Below are 21,356 nucleotides of genomic sequence, written 5' to 3'. Positions count from 1 at the left end.
ATGCTTTTACTAGTCAAAAGGCAGCAGCTTGACAAAACCAGGTATTACACTTTCGAATAACAGATTGTCTATCCAAGTGTTCACCTGGAAGATTAAACACCCTTTCTTCCTACTGGCCTTATTTCTGCACTGGCTGGAAGTAGCAGATGATACCCACCCTGTAACTAACTGTCAGCAGGGCAGATCAGCCACCCAACACGTGGTTTTGAAAGGCAGAGGGTATTCACAGAGGCCAGCATTACCCTAGGGAGGTTAATCGTCTTAGGCTCACTGGGTGGTCAATGGACAGACACAGGCTCCCTCACACAGGAACCTGGTGTGGCTAAGTTAGGTTCCTGCTTGGAATTACCCTCTACAGGTAGCTATTTTTAATTTCTATTAACTGAAGAGACTACCCTCAGTAAGCCAGAAACAACCTTCAGGCCACAGAGATTTTCCTCCTTTGGACTAGAATACACTGTATTTACACATTAGAAAATGTATTTATTATTTTCCCCATCAGCAGTATTTTAGGACATGAAACTATTCCTTCTTTTCTCTTTCCTCCCCTCACCCTCCAGCTTAAAACTGGTTCCTCAGACCACTGCGAGGAATAGAGAGTCTTGACACTGCCTTTAAATACAGCATTTGTATCAACAAGTACATAGAAGTACTTTTCCTTACCACTGTATTATTCTTGAAATTGCAATTACTGTCTGAAGCAAAATTCTATTTTAGTACGTAATATCAGATGTGGCAATAAAACATGTGTGAGAACTATTAAATACATTGAGTCATGCCCCAGCCCTCTAACCTGCCAGCCTCTTCATCCTGCCAAACCAGCCATATGCACCAGCTCCCTCTCCTTGCCAGGACAAGCATCCGTGGCATGGTGCACTGAGCCGGGGACGTAAATATGGATGAGAAATAACCCAGGAGAAGCGAGGAAACTGAGGTATGTTCAAATGGCCAAATTCAGCTCAGTAGTCAATTATCAGCGTACTGGCAGCACCAAGAGACACGCTGGCACGTGGGACGGGGCTGGGCCCCTTTTGGCACAGGTGTGAATCTACGCCGGTTCACACGGGCTGTGAAAGCGCAGCCGTAGGGGCGTCCCCGAAGGACAGGCAGCGGCATGGAAAGAGCCCTCCTTACGGCCAGGCACCGAGAGGCACTTTGGTATTCTCCAGAGAGGCTCCACCAGCTCCTGTCAACTCTAGCACAGCCGTGGATGGGATTATACAGAGAAAAAAAAAAGATGCCTTACCATTGTATTAATATTTATTCCCTTTTTTCCATTCACCGGCATTGCTATGTCAATATGAGCAGCTTTAAACTGATACACCAATTTCACTATTACAATGATTGAACCGTGCTAAGCACAGGACCTGGATTAGAAACATGTCAGCATTTCTATATACATAAAGCTGGGAAAGTCAAAGCTTGAATAAAATGAAAAATCATGTACAGAGGCTTCTCAAGCATGTATCTGAGCAAACGGGAAAAAAAAATAATCTAACAGTCTTGCTGGACGTATCCAAGATGCCACAATTTGATATACATTTATTCCTTCAGTGCAGACTAAAATAAAATGTACTATTTTATTGTATTGAATATGATCAGTCATTACCACTACCAGAAGAGAAATTTCCTGTAGCCATAAATCAAGCACCTATGCATCTGTCTAATGTAAGGACAAGAAGTTTTTTCTATAAGTGATGGCATGCAAAACATTGAATATTGTGTCATCACACAGAAGCCCAAAAAAATTAAGTTACCAGGATTTATCAGCATATCTGACTGATGCTGCATTACAAAGGAGAAGGTAGAAAGGAATCGAAGTGACCTTACCATCTGGCATGAAATTTACGCACAATTTAGTTCATAATAAGAATAAAGTCAAATTTGGTAACACGTAGTGGCCAGAAGATACTGGGTTTTAATTGGACAAATACAAGCAGAGCTACACTCCTTTAAAAGCACTTCATGGTATTTCCCAGCCTGGCACAGAGGGCAGAAATCACAGTGTGATTTCAACACAAACCTCAACATTTCTTCAGTCACTTGACAGACTTTTTTCAATCTCACATCACTTCATTATCTATATGCTTAGGATTCAGCCAAAGAGTAAGCATCTCTTTACAGGACAGCTTTCATAGCAGGTTTCAGATCAGAAAGATCTGTAATTACATCCTGTCTTTCCATAATGCAGTTGTGTATTCCTCCTGCCAGTCCTGCATATGCCAGCAATTAAGGTAATGAATACATAATGCTCATGTACTTATACTCACAGACAAACCAGCACTTAAGACCAGTTCTGCATGAGGATCTGCATGTGGCAACACTCAACCTTGCCACACCGAGTACATTTTGACTCTCTGGCCCTGATGAACATCCCTATAAATAAACAAACAGCTGCACTCTAAATCCACTTACAAATAGCAAAGCATTTCCACAACATTTTAAATGTGCTGTTACGCTCAACGGATGGATCAGGAATGATGAAGATGATGCCACTTGAAGATGGCTCATCAAAAAGAAAATCTAATGCCAGTCCCCATCAACCTCCAAGACAATGAAACTTGTAGACCTCCACCCCCACCCAGGCAGTTTCAGATGCCAAAGAGCTACGTAACCCATCATCCACACAACAGAACACTGTTTACTGCGTATTATAAGCATTTGTTTTGGAGAAATGGCAAAAATCACTTCAAGCAACAAGGCTTGCAGAGTGGACACCTTAATTTCTGGATTCTTCAGTCTTCAGTCCACCAATTACAGCAAGAAAGGTTATTTCTGTTTGGGGTATTTTTAACCTAATCAAAGTGTTTCTGAAAAAAACAAAAAAACCCCACTGAAATCACCACCACATTTAAGGGAAAACCATACAGATGCTTTGGAACAGCAAAGAAAAAGCAACACTGCTACTCATATATCAGTTATAATGAGAGAGATATGACAGGACTCAGAATTCTCTTTCTGTGGCAATAGGAATTCCTTCATTTTTAAACACCCTAGACTTCCTAATACACTTGTAGACATTTTTCACTTATTCCCCCCCCCCCCCCCGCACAATTTAAATATTGCCTTAAGTAGATTTAACTGCTTTATTCTGAAATACATTGTTAGATTTTTATTTTTTTTTTGGCTGGATGAGACAAAGTATGACAAAATTTGAAAATTTTTTTTATATAGTCTTTGTAATAAAAGATGCACTAGCAGCTTCCAAACTTTCTAGATCATGGACTACTACTACAAAAAAAAAATCTCACAGACCTTCTGATGCCCTTCGCTGTCAAATTCTCAACTAAAAATAATGAAGAATACAATGAGGGTCCTCGGAGCAGAGAAGCTCTACTTAATATGGCATGATTTATGCACCACAACTTGGAAAACAGTGAATAATTGATGTGGTTTAGCCCCAGCCGGCAGCTGAGCACCACGCACCGCTTGCTCACCCCTCTCCTGGCGGGATGGGGAGGAGAACAGGAAAAAAACAACGGCAAAGCCTCATGGGTTGGGGTAAGGGCAGGTTACTGGGACAGCAAGGGAGGGGGAAACAATCAACAACAGCACTGATAACAGATATTCACAATGGGCGATAACAGAAAGCAATTTACCAATCCCACTGACCCAGCCCCGCAGAACCCCCCTCCCTGACGAACCCCCTTTTATGGTGAGCATGACATCACATGGTATGCAATAGCCCCCGGCCAGCTTGGCTCACCTGTCCTGGCTCCTGGTGAAAATTAACTCTATCCTAGCCAGAACCAGGACAATAATACAAGGTTCACAACTCAGGTAGACATCCGCAAGACTGAAGCGAGTTCCACCTGAACTAGCCAGGCCCTCTACTCGTAACATTGAGTAAAATTTCAGTTTCAGGAATAAATTCATATCAGAATACTCTAACAAAGTAACACTGCTGCTCTTTTGCTTAACATGGGAGGGGGAATCTAGTTCAGGTGTCCCTGCTCCTGTTCACTGCTGCCCGAGAGGACAACCACCTCTTGGGCTCCTTGGGACTGATGCATTGCTCACAACCAACACCCCAAACACCATCCCAGAGGCAGCAGCACCTGGAGCTTGATGTGATGCACACTGCTCACGCTGCTTATTGAGCCGAGTGTCGCAACCAACACATGCAGTCTGTGCCACTTCCACACACATGCTTGAGATGCAGGTACAACAACTGCTGGGATGCAGTGGTATCATCAAGAGATGGGACAAGCATGGATCCACATAGCGAGAGAAGTTAAAAAAAAAAACCAACAACAACAACAAAAAATCTATTTCATCATTTGACACCTATGGAAGAAAGCTGCATGGATCTCCACCTCATTACTATTATCTCAAAGCATCCAGGAACGCCCAAATTCCCTCTGACTCATACATGCTGTTAAATGACAGGAGATAAATGTCCTCAGTCAAGAGGGGCTGACACGCCAGTCCATGACTCTCCACATCCACCTCATCCGGCTACAGAGTCACTGACTCCCCTTCACACACGCCTTAATCCTCGCTGGCTGAGGCACTGAAAAGCATCACCCAAATTGGAAGAAACACACAGAAAAGGGGATTTCCAGAGGCTGATTTCAGGGTCTTGTATCATCCCTGGACAAGACTCTCCTTATCCTCAGGTTGCAGAGGGCTAAGAAGAATACCTTTCCTAGGCCACTTAAGCCTTTTAAAATATTTTTTCCTTGGTGCCCAGTGAAACATCACTATTATGACTCTCAGCTACATACACAAATATTCTCACACATACTATGAATGCCCCAAATCACTCTATGTAACAGGCTGATCCCTAGAACACTATAAATTTATTTAAATTTCTTTACATGTGAGGATTAAAAAAAAGTAACTGAAGACAGGAAGCTTTCCTCTGATACAATGTCAGAATAGAAGCACAGTGTCCAAAGCTGCAGTAACATACGGAATTTTGGAGATGACAAACCTAATGACACTAGTATTACAAGTGAAAACCTAGGATGGCATGCATTGATTTAAAAAAAAAAAAGAGTAAAAAAGTGTAAACAAAGATGTAGGTGAATCAAGTGTTCACACCTACCCCAAAGCATAAGGAAAAGGATAAAAGCAGCTTTTTTTTTTTTTTTTAACATTACAGAAGAAATATGGCCACAGTACACAAGTATGAAAAGATGAGAAAGAGTTCTATTACTTAGGACAAAAGTCTTTACATTTCAGGATATAAACACTATGTATTTACAGTATCAATTTTTTTTTTTTTTTTGCAATTATATATACCACTTTGGAGGAGTGGTCCTTATTTTTAACTAGAATATTTAAAGTTTTCCATTGTATCCTAACAAAAAGTTGACATTTCCACCAAAAACATTTCAATGGAGAATAAAGATTCTACTACTATTTCTTCATAGTCTCTCTATTTATAGTTTTCAGATGTTAGCACAAACGAGCCTGATGAGAGCATCATTTCTTCATCTGAACAATCTGGTATTGGTCTCCATTGGAACAAGGTTACTAAATTCAAGGAAAAATTCCTATGTTTTCACATCTGTTCCCCTTAAAATTTATGTATCATTCAGTACACACTATAAAATACCTTACGAAGTCTCCTTCCAATGTGTAAACATTATTAGTTGGCAGCTGAAAAATGTTCTATCATTGCCATAGGGTTTATATTGGCTCCCTCTGCTGGCTAAAATGCACAAAGTGTAATTTAGTTGAGATTTTTTTTTCTCTCTTCCATAAATTGTGGTAAAGAACTGTACCAAAGACCACAGCATAGCGCAGAAAGAATTTCTTTTATAATCCACCCAGGAAAGTTTGCCAGTTCAAACCTGACTACAGCAGTATCAATATTGCCAATCCAAAGGATTAAAAAAAAAGCTATACACCATAGAAGTAAAAAAATCTATATGCCCTTTAGAAGGAAGAGAGGCATATGTTGGCATAGTGGAGGAAGAGAATACAAAAGAAACACCACTTGGGGGTACTATTTAAGAAGAACAGTTCATTTTATATCCAGAATTTTGAAGTAGATTTGGGAAGCTATTTTGGCACTGGTTTTAACTATTTCCATTAGCTAGTTTCTAACTCTGCCATATATTACATTCAGGTAATAATTGCCTACAATATTTTAAATGTACTGAAAACATGTCTAAATAGATTCTCAGATGTTCTTTGATAGCACTCCAATGACATTTTAAAAAGGTTATGGGAAATTTCAGCATGAATTATTCTAACTTTTAGCAATGAGTTAGTTTGAAAGATGAGAATTTCTTTAGTATTTTAATATCTGTACTCATACAAAGCTGCTTGTAGAGAGTCGACCCTGGCTGGGGGCCAGGTGCCCACCAGAGCCGCTCTATCACTCCCCTCTTTCATTAGACAGGGGAGAAAAGGTATAACTAAAAAAAACCACTTATGGGTCAAGATAAGGACAGGGAGAGGTCATTCTCTAATTATCATCACGAGCAAAACAGACTGAACTTAGAGAGGGAATTCATCTTATTTATTACTAAGCAAAACAGAGTAGAGGAATGAGAAATAAAACCAAATCTAAAAACACCTCCCCCCACCCCTCCCATCTTCCCGGGCTCAACTTCACTCCCAGCTTCAACCTCCACCCCCCTTCAGCGGCACAGGGGGACGGGGAGTGGGAGTTACGGTCAGTTCCTCACGCGGTGTTTCTGCTGCTTCTTCATCCTCAGGGGGAGGACTCCTCTCATTGTTCCCCCGCTCCAGCGTGGGGTCCCTCTCACGGGAGACAGTCCTTCACGGCCTTCTCCAACGTGAGTCTCTCCCACGGGGTGCAGACCTTCAGGAGCAAACTGCTCCAGCGTGGGTCCCCCGCGGAGTCACAAGTCCTGCCAGCAAACCTGCTCTGGCGTGGGCTCCTCTCTCCACGGGTCCACAGGTCCTGCCAGGAGCTTGCTCCAGCGCGGGCTTCCCACGGGGTCACAGCGTCCTTCAGGTGTCTCCACCTGCTCTGGCGTGGGGTCCTCCACGGGCTGCAGGTGGAATCGCTACACCCCCTCATCCTTCCTCCATGGGCTGCAGGGGGACAGCCTGCTTCACCGTGGTCTTCACCACGGGCTGCAGGGGGATCTCTGCTCCGGCGCCTGGAGCACCTCCTCCCCCTCCTTCTTCACTGACCTTGGTGTCTGCAGATGTTCTTACATCTTCTCACTCCTCTCTCTGGCTGCAAAAGCTCTCCCTAACTGTTTTTTTCCCTTCTTAAATATGTTATCACAGAGGCGCTGATTGGCTTGGCCTTGGCCAGCGGCGGGTCCGTCTTGGAGCCGGCTGGCATTGGCTCTGTCAGACACAGGGGAAGCTTCTAGCAGCTTCTCACAGAAGCCACCCCTGTAGCCCCCCCGCTACCAAAACCTTGCCACGCAAACCCAACACACTGCTGAAAAGCATCAGTTACCTGCGCATCTTCGAAGCACAGCTTACTTCTCTTACAAAAATAATCAACCAACCTTCCTGAAAAATAGTATAGCCAAACCAGCAAATAGCTTACAAGTATCTTGGAGTAAAACATGGCAAAATTGCCAAAATATGATTTGTTTTTCCAGCTCTTACTTCCAATGTATTGATTTTAACTTTGATATGAAGAATTGTACTAAAGGTTTCAGTCACAGGGCAGAAGTTTAAACCTAGCCTTGACTACAGAACTTGGTATTTATAAAGGAGAGACACTTTTCTATATCTTCTACGTCTTACTTAACCTGCCTAAAGTTTCAGCTGAGGATGAACAGACCTTTTTTCCCCTCCTCCCAAACTGAAATGAGATGTCAAATTCCTCTAAATTCAAGTTCCTATAAAATCACTCTAGGTTTTGGGTTTCGTCCTCACCCCCTCAGTTCTGTGGTCACTTTCACTGAAGACCACAATGTACAAATCAAAATAACAAAGTAGAGCAGTAGACTACAGCATGCAAAATTGGTGTATTGGCCATAAGATGAAATGCACCCAGTGCTCGTAGCTAAGAACTAAGAGCTTTTCCCTTAGTTCCAAAGATTGTTATCCTCAGTACCATGCAAATTTCCTCTCGCCAGAGACTGCAGTCTGGTTATGAATGAAAAGTCTGAGATGAAGGTAACAGGCCCTGACATTCACACATTTCTGCTCAGTGGGTTACAACTTAAACATGGGTATAAATAAATGAATATAAAAATAATATTTCTTTCATGTAGTATTACCTCCATTTAGTCTTTGTTCCGCTCAGACAGTTCCTTCTGGAATTATTTAAATTTGGGTTATTTTGAACAGGCAACCAGAATACAAAACACAAACAGTCCCCAGTGAAATTTCAGAATTACACATTCATTTTTTTCCACAAGGTTCTTGTGATGATGACTGTAAGAAGTTTTTCATATTGCAAGACTATCAGTATTTAATCTGCAACTGAAGCAAAAAAAGGATGCTTAGATCATGCTCAGGTTTAGAATTTATGCATGTTGCCCAATAAACCAGACTTTACACATACACCATACCACTATTCTTTCTCCATCAGTATAGAAAGTCAACTGGACTTTCATTCTTTAGAGAGACAGACACATTTTCCAGCACATAGCTGATGATTTTGAAGTTAGCTATTAACATTCTCCAATAATATCGCAATCATTTTCTTGGGGAAAAAAAGAAAAAAGAAACAAGCAATCTACAATGCAGTGAATCAGATTGTTGTACATCATGTATTTGTAGATAGATGATGTCAGTGAAGATTTCTGTAACTTTCTTATTTATTAAAACACATTACTATTATTAAATTTGTAAAGAAGAAAGAAATTGTGGTTCAGATCAAAATTTCTTAAGGAGCATATTCATTAACAATAATTTCAATAATTAGATCAATCACACCTATGTTCACAGAAATCCCATCCTGCAAGACTGTTGATGTTAAAATTTTGTGGCAGATAAAATCTTTCCATCTGAATGCCTGAATGCTCAAGTGAAAAAAAAAATCATGAATATTATTTGAAAGGAAATGACATTTTCTTAATGTAGTATTGTACATTTTTCTCTTGCATATACCCTGATTGTATTCATAAATAGGCCTGGGGAAAAGAACAGCAAAGAAGATTGGATAAATCTGCAAGATTTCCATCTCCTGGTTACCAAAGCAGCGGTTGCAAGCTGTGTTCAACACCACACAGCTCACAGGACATCTGCAGAGACAGGTATGTTTTCAAAGTGGAAGAAGCAGTGACAGCATGGGGTGGGAAACACCAGTGCAGGCAGCACGAACCCTTTCCACCAGTGAGAAAAGCAGTGCTCTATGATTACCCTAGTTTTCCCTCAGGCATCCAAACCCATCAGGCTTCCCTGCCAAGCTCCTGTCACCCATTGGCAACAACATTAAGAATGAGCTACATCTCAGTATTATTAGAATAAGCTAGTTTTAGTTATAGAAATGTGAATTTGGCAGTATTGCTACAAGCATACACAAATTATACAAGTCAATTACTATTTGGAAAACAAACTGGCTTGTATTTACCACTGATCAATGATACAGCAGAATACTTAATGACACCCAAGCATTTGCAGAACATGCAAGCTGTGCCACCAAAATATATAAACTCAAGCGTCTTTGACATCTACCTAGAGCTCTTTAGCTGATGCCTCTGAACCCTGACGAGTTTACTGTGTATCACACACACCTAACCACCAGCTGCAACAGATGAATCCTTCCATGCAGCTTTAGGATGAGATGAAGAACGGAACAATTAATTAAAATGACATTTATTTACAGAAGGTTGGAGCTATTAAAAGCAAAAAAGATGACAGGATAAAAACTACATTCTGAATGTAGCTGCAACATCTCACATCCATGAGTCCTTCAGGTATCAATATGACAAAGTTTTTGGTAAAGTGACATCACCAGAAGATACTTGTGACACAACTAGAATTGAATCGTGCAGACTGTTAGCTGAACAAGCTGCTTCCTCTCAGATAATTTATTTTGCTATCTTTCAAACAATATTGTCTTTCCATTTTTTCCACATTTTTTCTGGGGAAATTTATAGTCATTTTCAAATTCAACATTTTCCACCTATATCTTCCCCAAATTAAAAATATTACTACATAATCAATCACTTGATCTTTATCAATGTACAGCATAACACATGTGTTGCTGTAACATGTTTACGTGCATGCACTTTGCTTACAGCAAATACAAGATCATGCAACTTACCCAAAAAATCTCTTTCACCCCAACTAGAGAATTCCTACCTCATGACAGGAGAAGAGCCGAACTCCTTCCATCTGATGGAAGACTGGGTAGTGGGTGTTATCAATTGTATCACGGCGGTAGACATCTCCCACTGCCAGAAAGGCATCTAGGCCGGAGTGTATCAAGTCCCACTGATGAGCTGATGTATGTGCTCTTAGCATGTGATCACGATTCAAGTAATAGTTATCCTCTTTCCTTCTGCTAGCATGGTTTTGCGGGATAAGCAAACTATCAAAGTTCTGCTGTACTGTAACTACTGGAGAAAGACCGTCATAGACAGAAAAGAGCGGAGTCCCACGGCGTCCAATATATTGTTTGTAAAAGTGGTCCTTCACCTGCTCCTTGATTAGCCACAAAGGGTGATGCTTTTTGTTGTGTAAGTTCTTCCCCACCTTGGAAAGAATCTTCTCTGTGACATTGCTGTACTCATCTTGAGGATAAGCTCTACCAAGTAGTTCCACAGTATTTGAGCAGGGTGTGTTGGCAGCAAAATCTGAAGGTACAGACTTGGATGAAGAATGCCTTGAATGGGTAGGAATTCCTCTTACCTTTACTTTTGGTGATAAAGCCGCTTTAGAATACTTAGCCACTCTCATGAATTTCCAGAGCATTGCCATTGCAAACTCTGTTATGATCTAGTGAAAGAAAAAAAACCAGAACAAATTCAGTTAGGAACTGCAATCTTGCTGCAGAAATTGCCAGTATCTCAGGGATAAGTGAAATCCAAATGTCTGCTTGATTAATATGACAAAGTTCCTATTATAAACCACTATTTTTACTTCAGAGGAGGGAAAATACCCTTGTGATCAAATTTCAGCTAGGATATCTTATTCAATTATCAGTCTTCTGCATCACTGCATAAGTATTAATGACTCCAGACCTGGCCTTAACCCCATTCCAGATATTGCTACTCTTTGTAGCTGAACAAACATCAGGCCTTCTTTGAAACAGTATTTTTCATCTGGTTAAAACAGGAGGCAATAACTGAATACTACTTACGAGAAACTCAAATTTAACAACGCCCTTCAGCAGTCAGGGACTTGCTTATAATAAAACCCCAAGCACTAACTTATTGTTGTATCATCTCCCCCCATTAGCAGAAGCTACAGAAGGCATTCTGCATTAACCAGATGTATGTGGCACACACTATGCAGTCATTGCTAATTCTTACTTCATGCCAAGCAAAACCAGTTTAACCTCTCAAACCACTGAACCACTGTGAAAAAACAGATGGCCAGACCACAAGGCATATATTTATGTATAAACAGCATATTAAGTTCACATATGAATATTGCACAAGATTCACAATAAGGCACCACAGAGTCAGAACCAACATTAGCGTTTTGGGGTGAGCACAAAACTCCTTTTCCATGTGTTCCCAGCATGGCTATTTTCACAGCTTACATCGTTGTACCAAGCGAGGAGGCTCCCCTAAATATCAGGAAGATGAAGTGATGAGATTCTGAAAGATGTCTGAACTGAACAACTCGTTTCCTATCAAAGGGCCATCTTTACACATTCACCCTGTTTACAAACAGGCCTTGTGCTTCACGTGTACACTGCTGCATTACTCTGTAGTGTTCAAAGAGATAATTCTAAAACCAGAGTTTTGAGAATCACAAGCCCTTCGGTCACTCCAAATGTGTAAGCCCATTCTGAGATGTAAAATCACTTGAAAATCTATAGTTGGGCTTCACAAATACTAGCTTAGGTTTCAGTAAAATAATTAAGCATTACAATTTGCTCATTAGGGAATGTGAAAACAGAGGCATTAGAAGTTAAGTGACTGGGGAACTAGGGAAAGGCATCTGCTCCAAGGAACAAACTGGTTCGTATTTCTCTATGAACCAAGAAATCCAGAGCCACAGGTTTCCTGGGTGAAAGAATTTCCTGTGAAAGTCTTCTTAAAGAAATGGGGGAAGAAAGGACATAAACAATAAACAGACCACAGTCTTCAAGCAATAGCTTTCCATCTTTGCACTAGGATTACAGTATCTGGCTAGCTTTCCACAGGAACATAAGAGAAAGCAGTGTAAAAAAAGAACAAATAAGCTAAGATTATTTTTCATACTCTTAAGCTCCAAAAATATATACACAAATGAATAGATGCATTCTAGAATAGAGTCCCCAAAAATAATCTCTAAAAGATAATGGGTATGTTCATATTTGGCTTCCTTTCTTCTGATTAGGCCTGGCTGTTCTCTATCAGTTTCCTGAAGTAATTGTATCTCAATAAATCAAAATAAAGGTAAGTTGGGTAGTCAGAAATTAAATTTGGCAGGGCAGCATAAGATTACTAAATATTTGGTTTAATCCTTTTTCTGGTTGAATATCTCAAGAAAAAAGAGCAGCTACAACTTTTATCTGGTTTTGAAACTTTTAAGAAGGACTGCTTTTATTTTCTCTCTTTTTTTTTTTTATTTTTTTAAAGAGCTTGCAAAACCATTTCACCAAATTAGTTCTTGGCCATTACTGGTAAGGTTATTCCATAAATGAATACACACACACACCAGAAACCCCTCTGACAGACTAAACGAGGGATAGCCTTACATTTCAAAAAGAGGATCCATTTTCCCCAAACATACGTTCTCTTTCATGGGAAGTGAGTTCTCAAACAGCTGCTTGAAATACCCAGTTCTAGCCAGATAATGAATTCAGCTCCCCTTAAGTAAATATCACCATCTGCCCATACATTTATTTTTCTAAAAAATTCGATTCAAAACTTATACATAACTGTAATGTATGAAAAACTCTCGTGACTTTATCGTGAGTCTCGTGATGTTTGCTGCTTTCCTAAATACCATCCCTCCAAGGATCAGACAACCATATGAGAAGTTTAACTTTCACATAAACAATTCTTCTCATGATTATAACTTTATGGAAAAAGAAATTAGAACATGAACAATAACTATTGGGGGGAAGGAGGACTTTGTTTAAGACTCATGATTTTTAAGGGAGACTCTAATGTATACATCTCAGGGCTTACCTGATGATTTTTCAGTATTTGTAATGAGCAACACTGCTATCAGTTTCTGATAGTTCAGAAATGCTATTTTTTCTGAGCAAGTGATACATACTCTTCATAAACTTGTATGGGAGAAAAGCCTACAGACGAACTTGTATTGAAGTTTCAATCCTAACGTTATGCTTCTGCCTTAAATAGTTAAATTGCATTACTATCTGCACTATTACTCTAAAGCAAAATCTACTGTGAGCAGTAAGAAAAAAAAAAAGCTAGTTATCCAATGTCCAAGTACTGCAAACAAGAAGTAAAGGAGTCTTCGACATGGCATCACACAAGAGCACCAGAAACATTGAAGTCCTTCACCAACACTCCTCTGCTCCCATCTCCTACCATAGACTCATGTATCCTACTTCCAGGATCATGACAGAAAAATCATACTGGATTTTGTTCAACTAGTGATAATTTACATTTGGGGAGACAAGTCACAGAGCAGGAAGGAACAAGCCATGTTTACACTCTTTCAACCTCACAAGAAACCTTCAGATCAAAGAAATGTTTACCAGGGCAGAGCACAACACTGGAAAATAAAGAAGTCTCTTTACCTTTCTGCTAGCAATAAGTAACTGATGTTAAGGACACACTAATTACTTATGTTCACTTGTAGTGAGTAGACAGTTATTTCTAGTAGACATCTACCTAAAGATCTGAAAAAACCCACAGTTTAAATTCATCCTTTTCTTCCTTCATTTCTACCATACATATCATTTGGCAGTAAAACAAAACTGATTTCTGTGCACACTGACAAAACCTGAATGCTACGGCAAAGACTGCCAGCCAACCAGCTAACAACCACAGCGAGCCAAACAGCAGCTGTAGGTCCTGTAGCTGAAAACAAATACATAAATGGGAAATAAACATTGAACAACCACCACTGGCATCTACGATCCAAAGATGGCAAAGCACTCCACCAGTATTACCAGTCGGTCACGCATCTGGGCTTGACACCAGCTCTGACTCATGGCTGGGAGCACACGCAGGGTTTTAGAAGCAGGCTGCCCTGCCAGCAGCTCCCAGTGGGGCTTCCCAAAGCACTGCAGGTGGACGTGCAAGCACCAGGCCCACCATCTCCTATTACACAGGTCCTTACCTTGACGCTGCCACTGCCACACTCCCAGGTGCTTCAGCAGCTCCTCTGAAGCTCCACAGGCCTGTCCCTGTACCTCAATCTCCATAGTGAGATGTCTGATACAACTGCAGGAACTGGGAACTCCGATAGGGATGATATCAGACATTATGTTTTGGCAACACATCTGGAACCGTGCCTGCACATGCATATGAACCTTTGAGCAGCTCCAAGGTAGACCAGAGGGCAGGAGGTGGCACTCATGCCACCCAGGGATGAAGGCATCAGAACAACCCCGTGCCGTGCGTAGACCAATATGAGTCCTCTACCACACACCCCCTGCCATATCTACAGCAGTCTCAGTTGATGGACAAGGGTCCTTCATTCCACCCCCAGAAAACCAACCATCCCCATGCACCAGCACAGTAGACATTACACATGCAGAAGTACCCCACAGTCAGAAGCTTAACAGCAAGGAAACAGCAGGCAGAATACTAAAAAATATTGTGATTTTGGAGCACGTTCAGAAGACAGTTTGATGTTATAAGGGATCATATTGCTGTACTGCTAAGGCATGTCCTTTCATGCCTAAATCCAGGTTTCCATGTCACAGTGCAGAAAGGATTAAGACAGCATTATCACAGCTGCAGCAGTATGTCACAAGTCCTCTGTACTCCACTGAGGTTTAGGAAAGAATTGTAGACTCAGTGAAATTCCTCCTTACACCTGCCTTGAAAAAGCAGGAGAAAAGAGGGGTAGTTTAGCAGCTCACAATGAAGAGAAAAAGGCCTGTGCACTAGCGTCATTTTATTCACCCACCTCTCCTAGAAAAGTGGAAGAGAGGGAGAACTCTTGTTCGAGCACAGTAGAGCCCACCAGTGAACCAAAGGGGCCTGCTGCTTTCAGGGCCACTTGCTAGGTGCTCGTATCCATGATCCAAGGGCATCCTCACTCTCGCTGACCGCTCTTTTGTATGCCCTGCGCTTTTTACTGTTTATGGCTGCAGAAACACAGATGGGCTACTGCATACATAAACCTAAGTACATGACGGGTTTGAAACCAAAATTCTACAAAGATGAGAGTCTGTCTCCTATCCAAGAATAGCTAATTAATGCAAGACTGAAGTGCCATGGAAAATGTTAGAAAAGTTGGGCTGCCACCATTTTGTGATGTGACAGCTTTTATCTACCGTATGTGTGGGGAGGGGAGTTCAACCAACATAGCATATGTTAAAACAAAAATTATAAACATATGCTAGGCTGCTAAAATTGGATATTTACCAGTCTGCTTAGCAATTTAGCTAAGCATTGAATTTTAGTTTTGGAAACTATAGAGGCATACAGCAGCAAATATCATTGTATTGCCATGACCATATCTACATTGCATAGCATATAACAGATATTATTTCGCACGCAATACTAATAATGAACTCAGATTTTTTTCAAGCTCATTTTAAAACACAGATATATTGTTGCATACCAGAACAGACTTTCACACTTATTGAGCATACCGAATTTATGTTATACACACAGACCTTGGAAATAGCCTTACAGACATCTTTGAACGGATCCATTTTAGAACCTGACCTTACAAGAGCAGAACATTTTCAGATGTCCCTGATGATGGCTAAACACCCAATGGAACAAAATATTGCATGCACTACAAAACTCCAGGCAAGATAACACAGCCTTCAAGTATTTGGCTCTTAATATTTTCATGTACTTGGAGTTCATCTAGTTAATAATCCATCAGCAAGTTCCAAGAAACATACAGAATAACTTTTTTCTGTTATTTTTCTTAACTGAAGCAAAAATGTGTCATAAGCTGGCTTGCTGTCTGCTAATAGTGATACATTAATTATGATGCCGCCTTCAGCAACATTTCAAGGCTCTCAATATTGAGAGAGAAAATTAAAAAAACCATTCTGGGATAAGGCAGTGTTACATCTAATACTTTCTTAAATATGAAATAAAAGGTATTAACAACCATGAGCCTTTTTCACCAATCCAGAAGACGTCTATTGTCAGTATTGACAAATGCCAGTATTTCAGGTCCTGTCTTACATACCAGAGCACCTGAAGGCAAGCACAGAAAATGTGGCCCATACTTCTGAGGCACACCTTCAACCACCTTCACCATTCTTTAGGACTTCAGGATGGACCAAGATAGTCATAGTGGGCAGCAAGTCTTTGGAGAGGGGAGCACACTTCTGCAAGGACCTCTGGGCAAGCATCAGTTTTAAACTGTTTTGAATCATCACTTGAGTACACTCACCATTCAGTTTCAGGTTGGATATTGCCAATGACGACAGACGTTGTGTTCACATCACACTGCAACAAGTTTCAGTTCCCCATGTGGTCCTCCAAAGGCTGCTACAGGTACTAGTCTCCCTCGATACACAGTGTCACTCCAAGATTGTTACGGTTCATCCATAAGTTTCCCCACTTACTAAAAGGACAGTACTTCAAGATATATGATTCCAGACAGGTAAAATGGGTTTCAGTAGTCAAAATACTTGCAAACTCTGTAGCTGTGCTGCCTCGCTGCTGTAAGACTGTTTGAAAGATCGACATAATTGGGTTTCAAGACAACCTATAGTGAATGTGGTTTAAACAGTTCACGAGTATCCACACACTGGAATTTGCGATCAGCAAGCTTATCAGGTACATCAAATTGCTGAATTATTCAGAGATTATATAATTTTTTAAGAGAAAAGTATACAGCACAGTTGACATTAGAAGTTAAAGACCAAAGACAAACAAATTCAGACTTCTGGTTCTAGAAAATGGAAAGACATCAAACTCTGTACCATGCAAAATTCAGAAGTTTAAAGTGAGCAGTCCAACCATACCATTTTTAGATGGTTTAGTTGAATAAAAACAAAATAAATAAAGAGGAAAGAAACTATCAGTGCAAAACCAAAATATTATTTTTATACATATATATATACACACACACAACAGTGAATTAAGCAAAATCACCCCTGCCTTAACAGGAGGAGAGAGTAATAGTTTTTTTTGCAGTTATTAAATGCCAAGGACATGTGCAGACTTGATAACAGTGCAAAGGACAGCAGAGGAAGTACAAGTATCAATAATTTCCATGACAGTAATTGAAAACACACCAACATAAAACAACATCTCCACAACGTGAGAGGGTGATAAGCATGGTACATGCCGCACTCTAGAAATGGCAGAACCTCCTGAACTTCAGCACTGCTTCTCATGTAGAGAAAGTCACCTACAGGTGCATTACCATGTGTCAGTGGTTTTTGTGGGATGAAGATGCACACTGCAATACACTGCAGAAAAGCATAAAGCTATAGCTATATGCTTTATTTTTACAATTTAAGGCAGAAGGGCTCAACCGCAGCCATCAGAGGTGCTGGATCCCCCATGGGGGGGTCAACCGGGAAGTTGCAATCTCCCTTCTGGAGAAAGGCTGGACCTCCCTAGCAATGGCGGCAGCAGGAGCAGCCCAGCTCTCTGGAAATGCCTGTGGTAGACAAAGAAGATGCCTTCCAAGTCGAAGGTTATCAGTCACTGATCAAATTATGACTGCCTACCTCCTCCAGGGACAAGGCAGAAAAAACCCCAGGAACATCTTATATACCGGATCCAACACACACATGCTACCTAACAGGCTACACTTAACCTTCACCTGCAAAATATTCAACATGCCCAAATACCCAAGTTTCAAACACTTCATACGTCACAGTGAAAAATTAAACTTGAGAAACCCAGCCCACCCAATACTAAAAAACCCAAATGATTTAGATGGGTCATGCCAGAGGAGGCGGCTAACATGAATCAATCAGTTCATCCACAAACTAGAAGTCTTCAGCTTTACCTACTATCTCCTGGTAGTACTCTGATTCCCACCATCTCCTTCCATTCTTGAGGAGAACCAGGGAAATCCATAACTCACCACAGATCTCCAGATGCTCTCAGTAATACTCCAGACATTATGCTGTAGTTTAAAATAATCATCTAAATATTAATATGAAATGATAAATATAATTAATATTTTAAAACAAGGCGTTATTTCATGGTTTTAATATGTATGTAATCAACTTTTAAATCAAACTAGCCTTTCTTATCATGTTTCAATCCTTAGTGGTGGTGTGGGTATTACAAGTTTTGTGTCATAGCAATTTTCTGTCACGCCAAGCTCTAAAGAGATCAGTTTCATATATATGCTATTATCCTGAGCCAAAATATCAGAGATTCATGTCTCAGACCTAGCTGGGAGGTGAACTTGATCTCAGCTCAAACTCTAACTCAGGTGCAGTATCATGCCTTGGTCTGTCTCTATTATAGAAATAATGAAAGTCTGTGAACAGACAGAGCCTTTACCAGAACTATGCATATTTCAACAGCCAATCAAAAAAAGACAAATTTCTCAACGGATTTTACTTCAGAATCAATAAGTCTCACAGACTTCAGTACAGATGAAGACGAGAAAATGTAGATGTTTGCAGCGGAGACTCCACTGCAATCCAACAGGTCCCAGTTAGAAAATGTGTGATCATACACGTATGAAGTCATCTCTAGTTTGAGCTGCACCATCTTCATTTATCTGTCACAGGCTCTGACAAAGCGTTTAAGGAAAAGATTAGAAGGCTCCTATGGAAGGAACTGCATTTCCCTGCCTGGGGCATACCACTTCTCTGAGGTTGGTAGGAACAGCGCTGAAATATTAATGAGTAAGCCATTTGTCAAGAAAATTATGCAAGCAACCTTGGCAGCCACACAAAGAGGCAAGCAATGAGATACCGAGCTAGGGTAGTACAAATTAAATGGTTAAAAGAGAAAAGGGAAAGGGGGGGGGAAGAAAAAAAATCACTGTAATGTGCTTGTCCAAAGCTTATAAGCTTTGGAAGAAAACAATAAAATGAATGAATGGGAGTATTTCAAGATAAAAATTCATTAAACTCTGAATTAGTAATAACTAACTTCTAAAAGGGACTATGAGCTGCTCCAAGATCTAGAATTCAAGTTTTTGAGTCTTGATTCCTCCAAGAAATTAGTTCTAGTGACGTTCTTTGCAAATCAATTAGCTTACCATGTAGTATGTGAGCTAAAAGGTGCCATCATGACAGAAGTCGCTTAATTATTGAAAACTCACATAAACAAATGCAAAAAAATTATTTTCACGATGGACAGATACACAAAAATTAAAAAATAAACTCTTCTTGAGCTTTCCTCACAAATCATAATGAAGAAAGACAAAGGCAAAATTATAACTGTTGTGTCAAATCAGATGTTAAAATTTAAACTCCCTGTGATGACCTAAAAACTAAATCAGCTCCTGGAGTTTCCAACTATTATTTCTCCATAAGTGGTACTTGTTAAAAAAAAAAAAAAATAAGAAAAGGTGCAGTCAGACTCCATGTTCCCAACCTTTTTTCCCCACATTTTACATTTATTCACAAATTTTGATATAATTTTAATATAAGCATGCTTTTAGGGGCAGGTATACTATAATTTTATATAGTACTTTTCATAGAATAAATTTGAAGGCTTAGTTTTTAAAGGGACATTGCTAATTTTTAGTGTAAGCAAATTTGAAAAGCATGCAAGGCATCATCATATATTAAAAAGTAATATAAAATTTTTATTAAAAAAGAAAGTGGTCCTATTGGCAAATAAAGCTAATTATTAACGCATGCCAATTTACCAAAACATAGCCATAGTCACCTTGCTAAATGTTAAACATGTCCAACAATGTGATCCATGGGTTTGATTCGCTATTGATACCAGCTGACACATACACAAAACAGTGTTATACAGCAGCATTTAGACTTTCATTAAGCAGCGCTCTGCTCTTACCCAGCATATCTCTATATAGGATCTCAAAGTGCCTTACAGCCATTAACCAATTAAGCTCTACAATACCCCCATGGGAAAAATATTGCATTATTTATAGTCATTAGTGCAGCAGCTCCCAATTCAAAAATGCTGTACTCCAACATCTTGGCTTTTGCTTATTTTTTTGTCTTTCCAAGTTGTTTTGATTATATTGCCATTTTTTTCCTCCATGATCAGAATTTTTTTGTTGTTTGCAATATCATTTTATCAACAACTTAACAAGTATAAGGGCTAATGTGAATAGAATCAAAGCATTTTGAAAGCAGCTTGCCAAAAATCGCCTATTAGGAATCATGCTGGACAGTTCAGAAATACTGAGCTATTACCATTGAAACAACCTTCTCCCTGAACGTGCAGATTTTTAAGGCTCAGACCTGTAATCCTTGAGCTAGAAGTACAGACTCATTGCTCTGTATTGTGTCTCAAACTTCATAGGTCTTAACGTTATTGTAACTATAATTACGTACACAGTATGATCAGGAGTGAGCAGCTGGAGGAGGCAGAAGACATTTAGGGCAGATGGGAAGGTAAAAACAAATGAAGCATTGCTGAGGCAAACAGGGATATGAAAGAAGAAAGTAGCAAACTGGGTGAAGTGGTGTGGGACAGACCATTGCTGCTCTATCTGCTCCAGGGCAGGGCTGGCCTGCAAACCAGTACAGCATTCACAAGTCATCATCTTTTAACTAGGATTTCACCTCTGATCATCACATTTACCAGAACCAAAGACAGCGGTTACTTTGATGAGGAAATTATATGTTTGTTAGGGGCCTCTTTTGGGGAAGTTTCAGGTTAGACCTATCCTCACCACTGCTCTTGCCTCAGATGACGCAGAGTGAATCATGTCAGCCTGCCAGTCCAACCAAGAAAGAGAGTGTTACATGGGGGGTTCTCTTTCCCGTTCCAGCTGTGAGAACTGACAGAGTCATCTGAGATTCAACTAGATGCAATGCATACTGAGAGCCAAGGCAGGCAATAAAGATAAGAATCTTATAATTATATTTACCAGTGAAAACCTAGCCAAAAGCAATAGCCCACCATCAGCCTTCAGACTTGGTTCTGCTGGGGCCAAAGCTCCTGGGTGCTGGTCTGGCACAGCACTCAGTGTTTTGCAGAACCGAGGCCTAAGAGCTCAGCAGAGCTCACACAAAGCCCACGACAACTTCAGAGTAAAGGAAAGAGAAAGCAAATCTA

General features: G+C 40.3%; 1 protein-coding gene across 6 annotated transcripts in view; it reads right to left on the bottom strand.

Annotated features, from left to right (window-relative positions):
- Positions 1 to 21,356, bottom strand: part of FARS2 (phenylalanyl-tRNA synthetase 2, mitochondrial) — a 250,529-nt gene that overhangs the window by 181,937 nt on the left and 47,236 nt on the right. For 5 of the 6 annotated variants that reach the window (XM_075744971.1, XM_075744972.1, XM_075744973.1 and 2 more), the window contains one exon: positions 10,204 to 10,839. The exons of the other annotated variant lie outside the window; for it this stretch is intronic. In XM_075744971.1, the coding sequence (XP_075601086.1) occupies positions 10,204 to 10,839 (636 nt within the window). The remainder of the gene's footprint in view (positions 1 to 10,203; positions 10,840 to 21,356) is intronic. 6 annotated transcript variants of the gene reach the window in all.

This window comes from Balearica regulorum, chromosome 2 (assembly GCF_011004875.1).
Source record: "Balearica regulorum gibbericeps isolate bBalReg1 chromosome 2, bBalReg1.pri, whole genome shotgun sequence".
Taxonomy (NCBI): Eukaryota; Metazoa; Chordata; class Aves; order Gruiformes; family Gruidae; genus Balearica; species Balearica regulorum.
The sequence above is the reverse complement of the archived record's forward strand: the minus strand, read 5'-3'. Positions and strand labels throughout refer to the sequence as shown.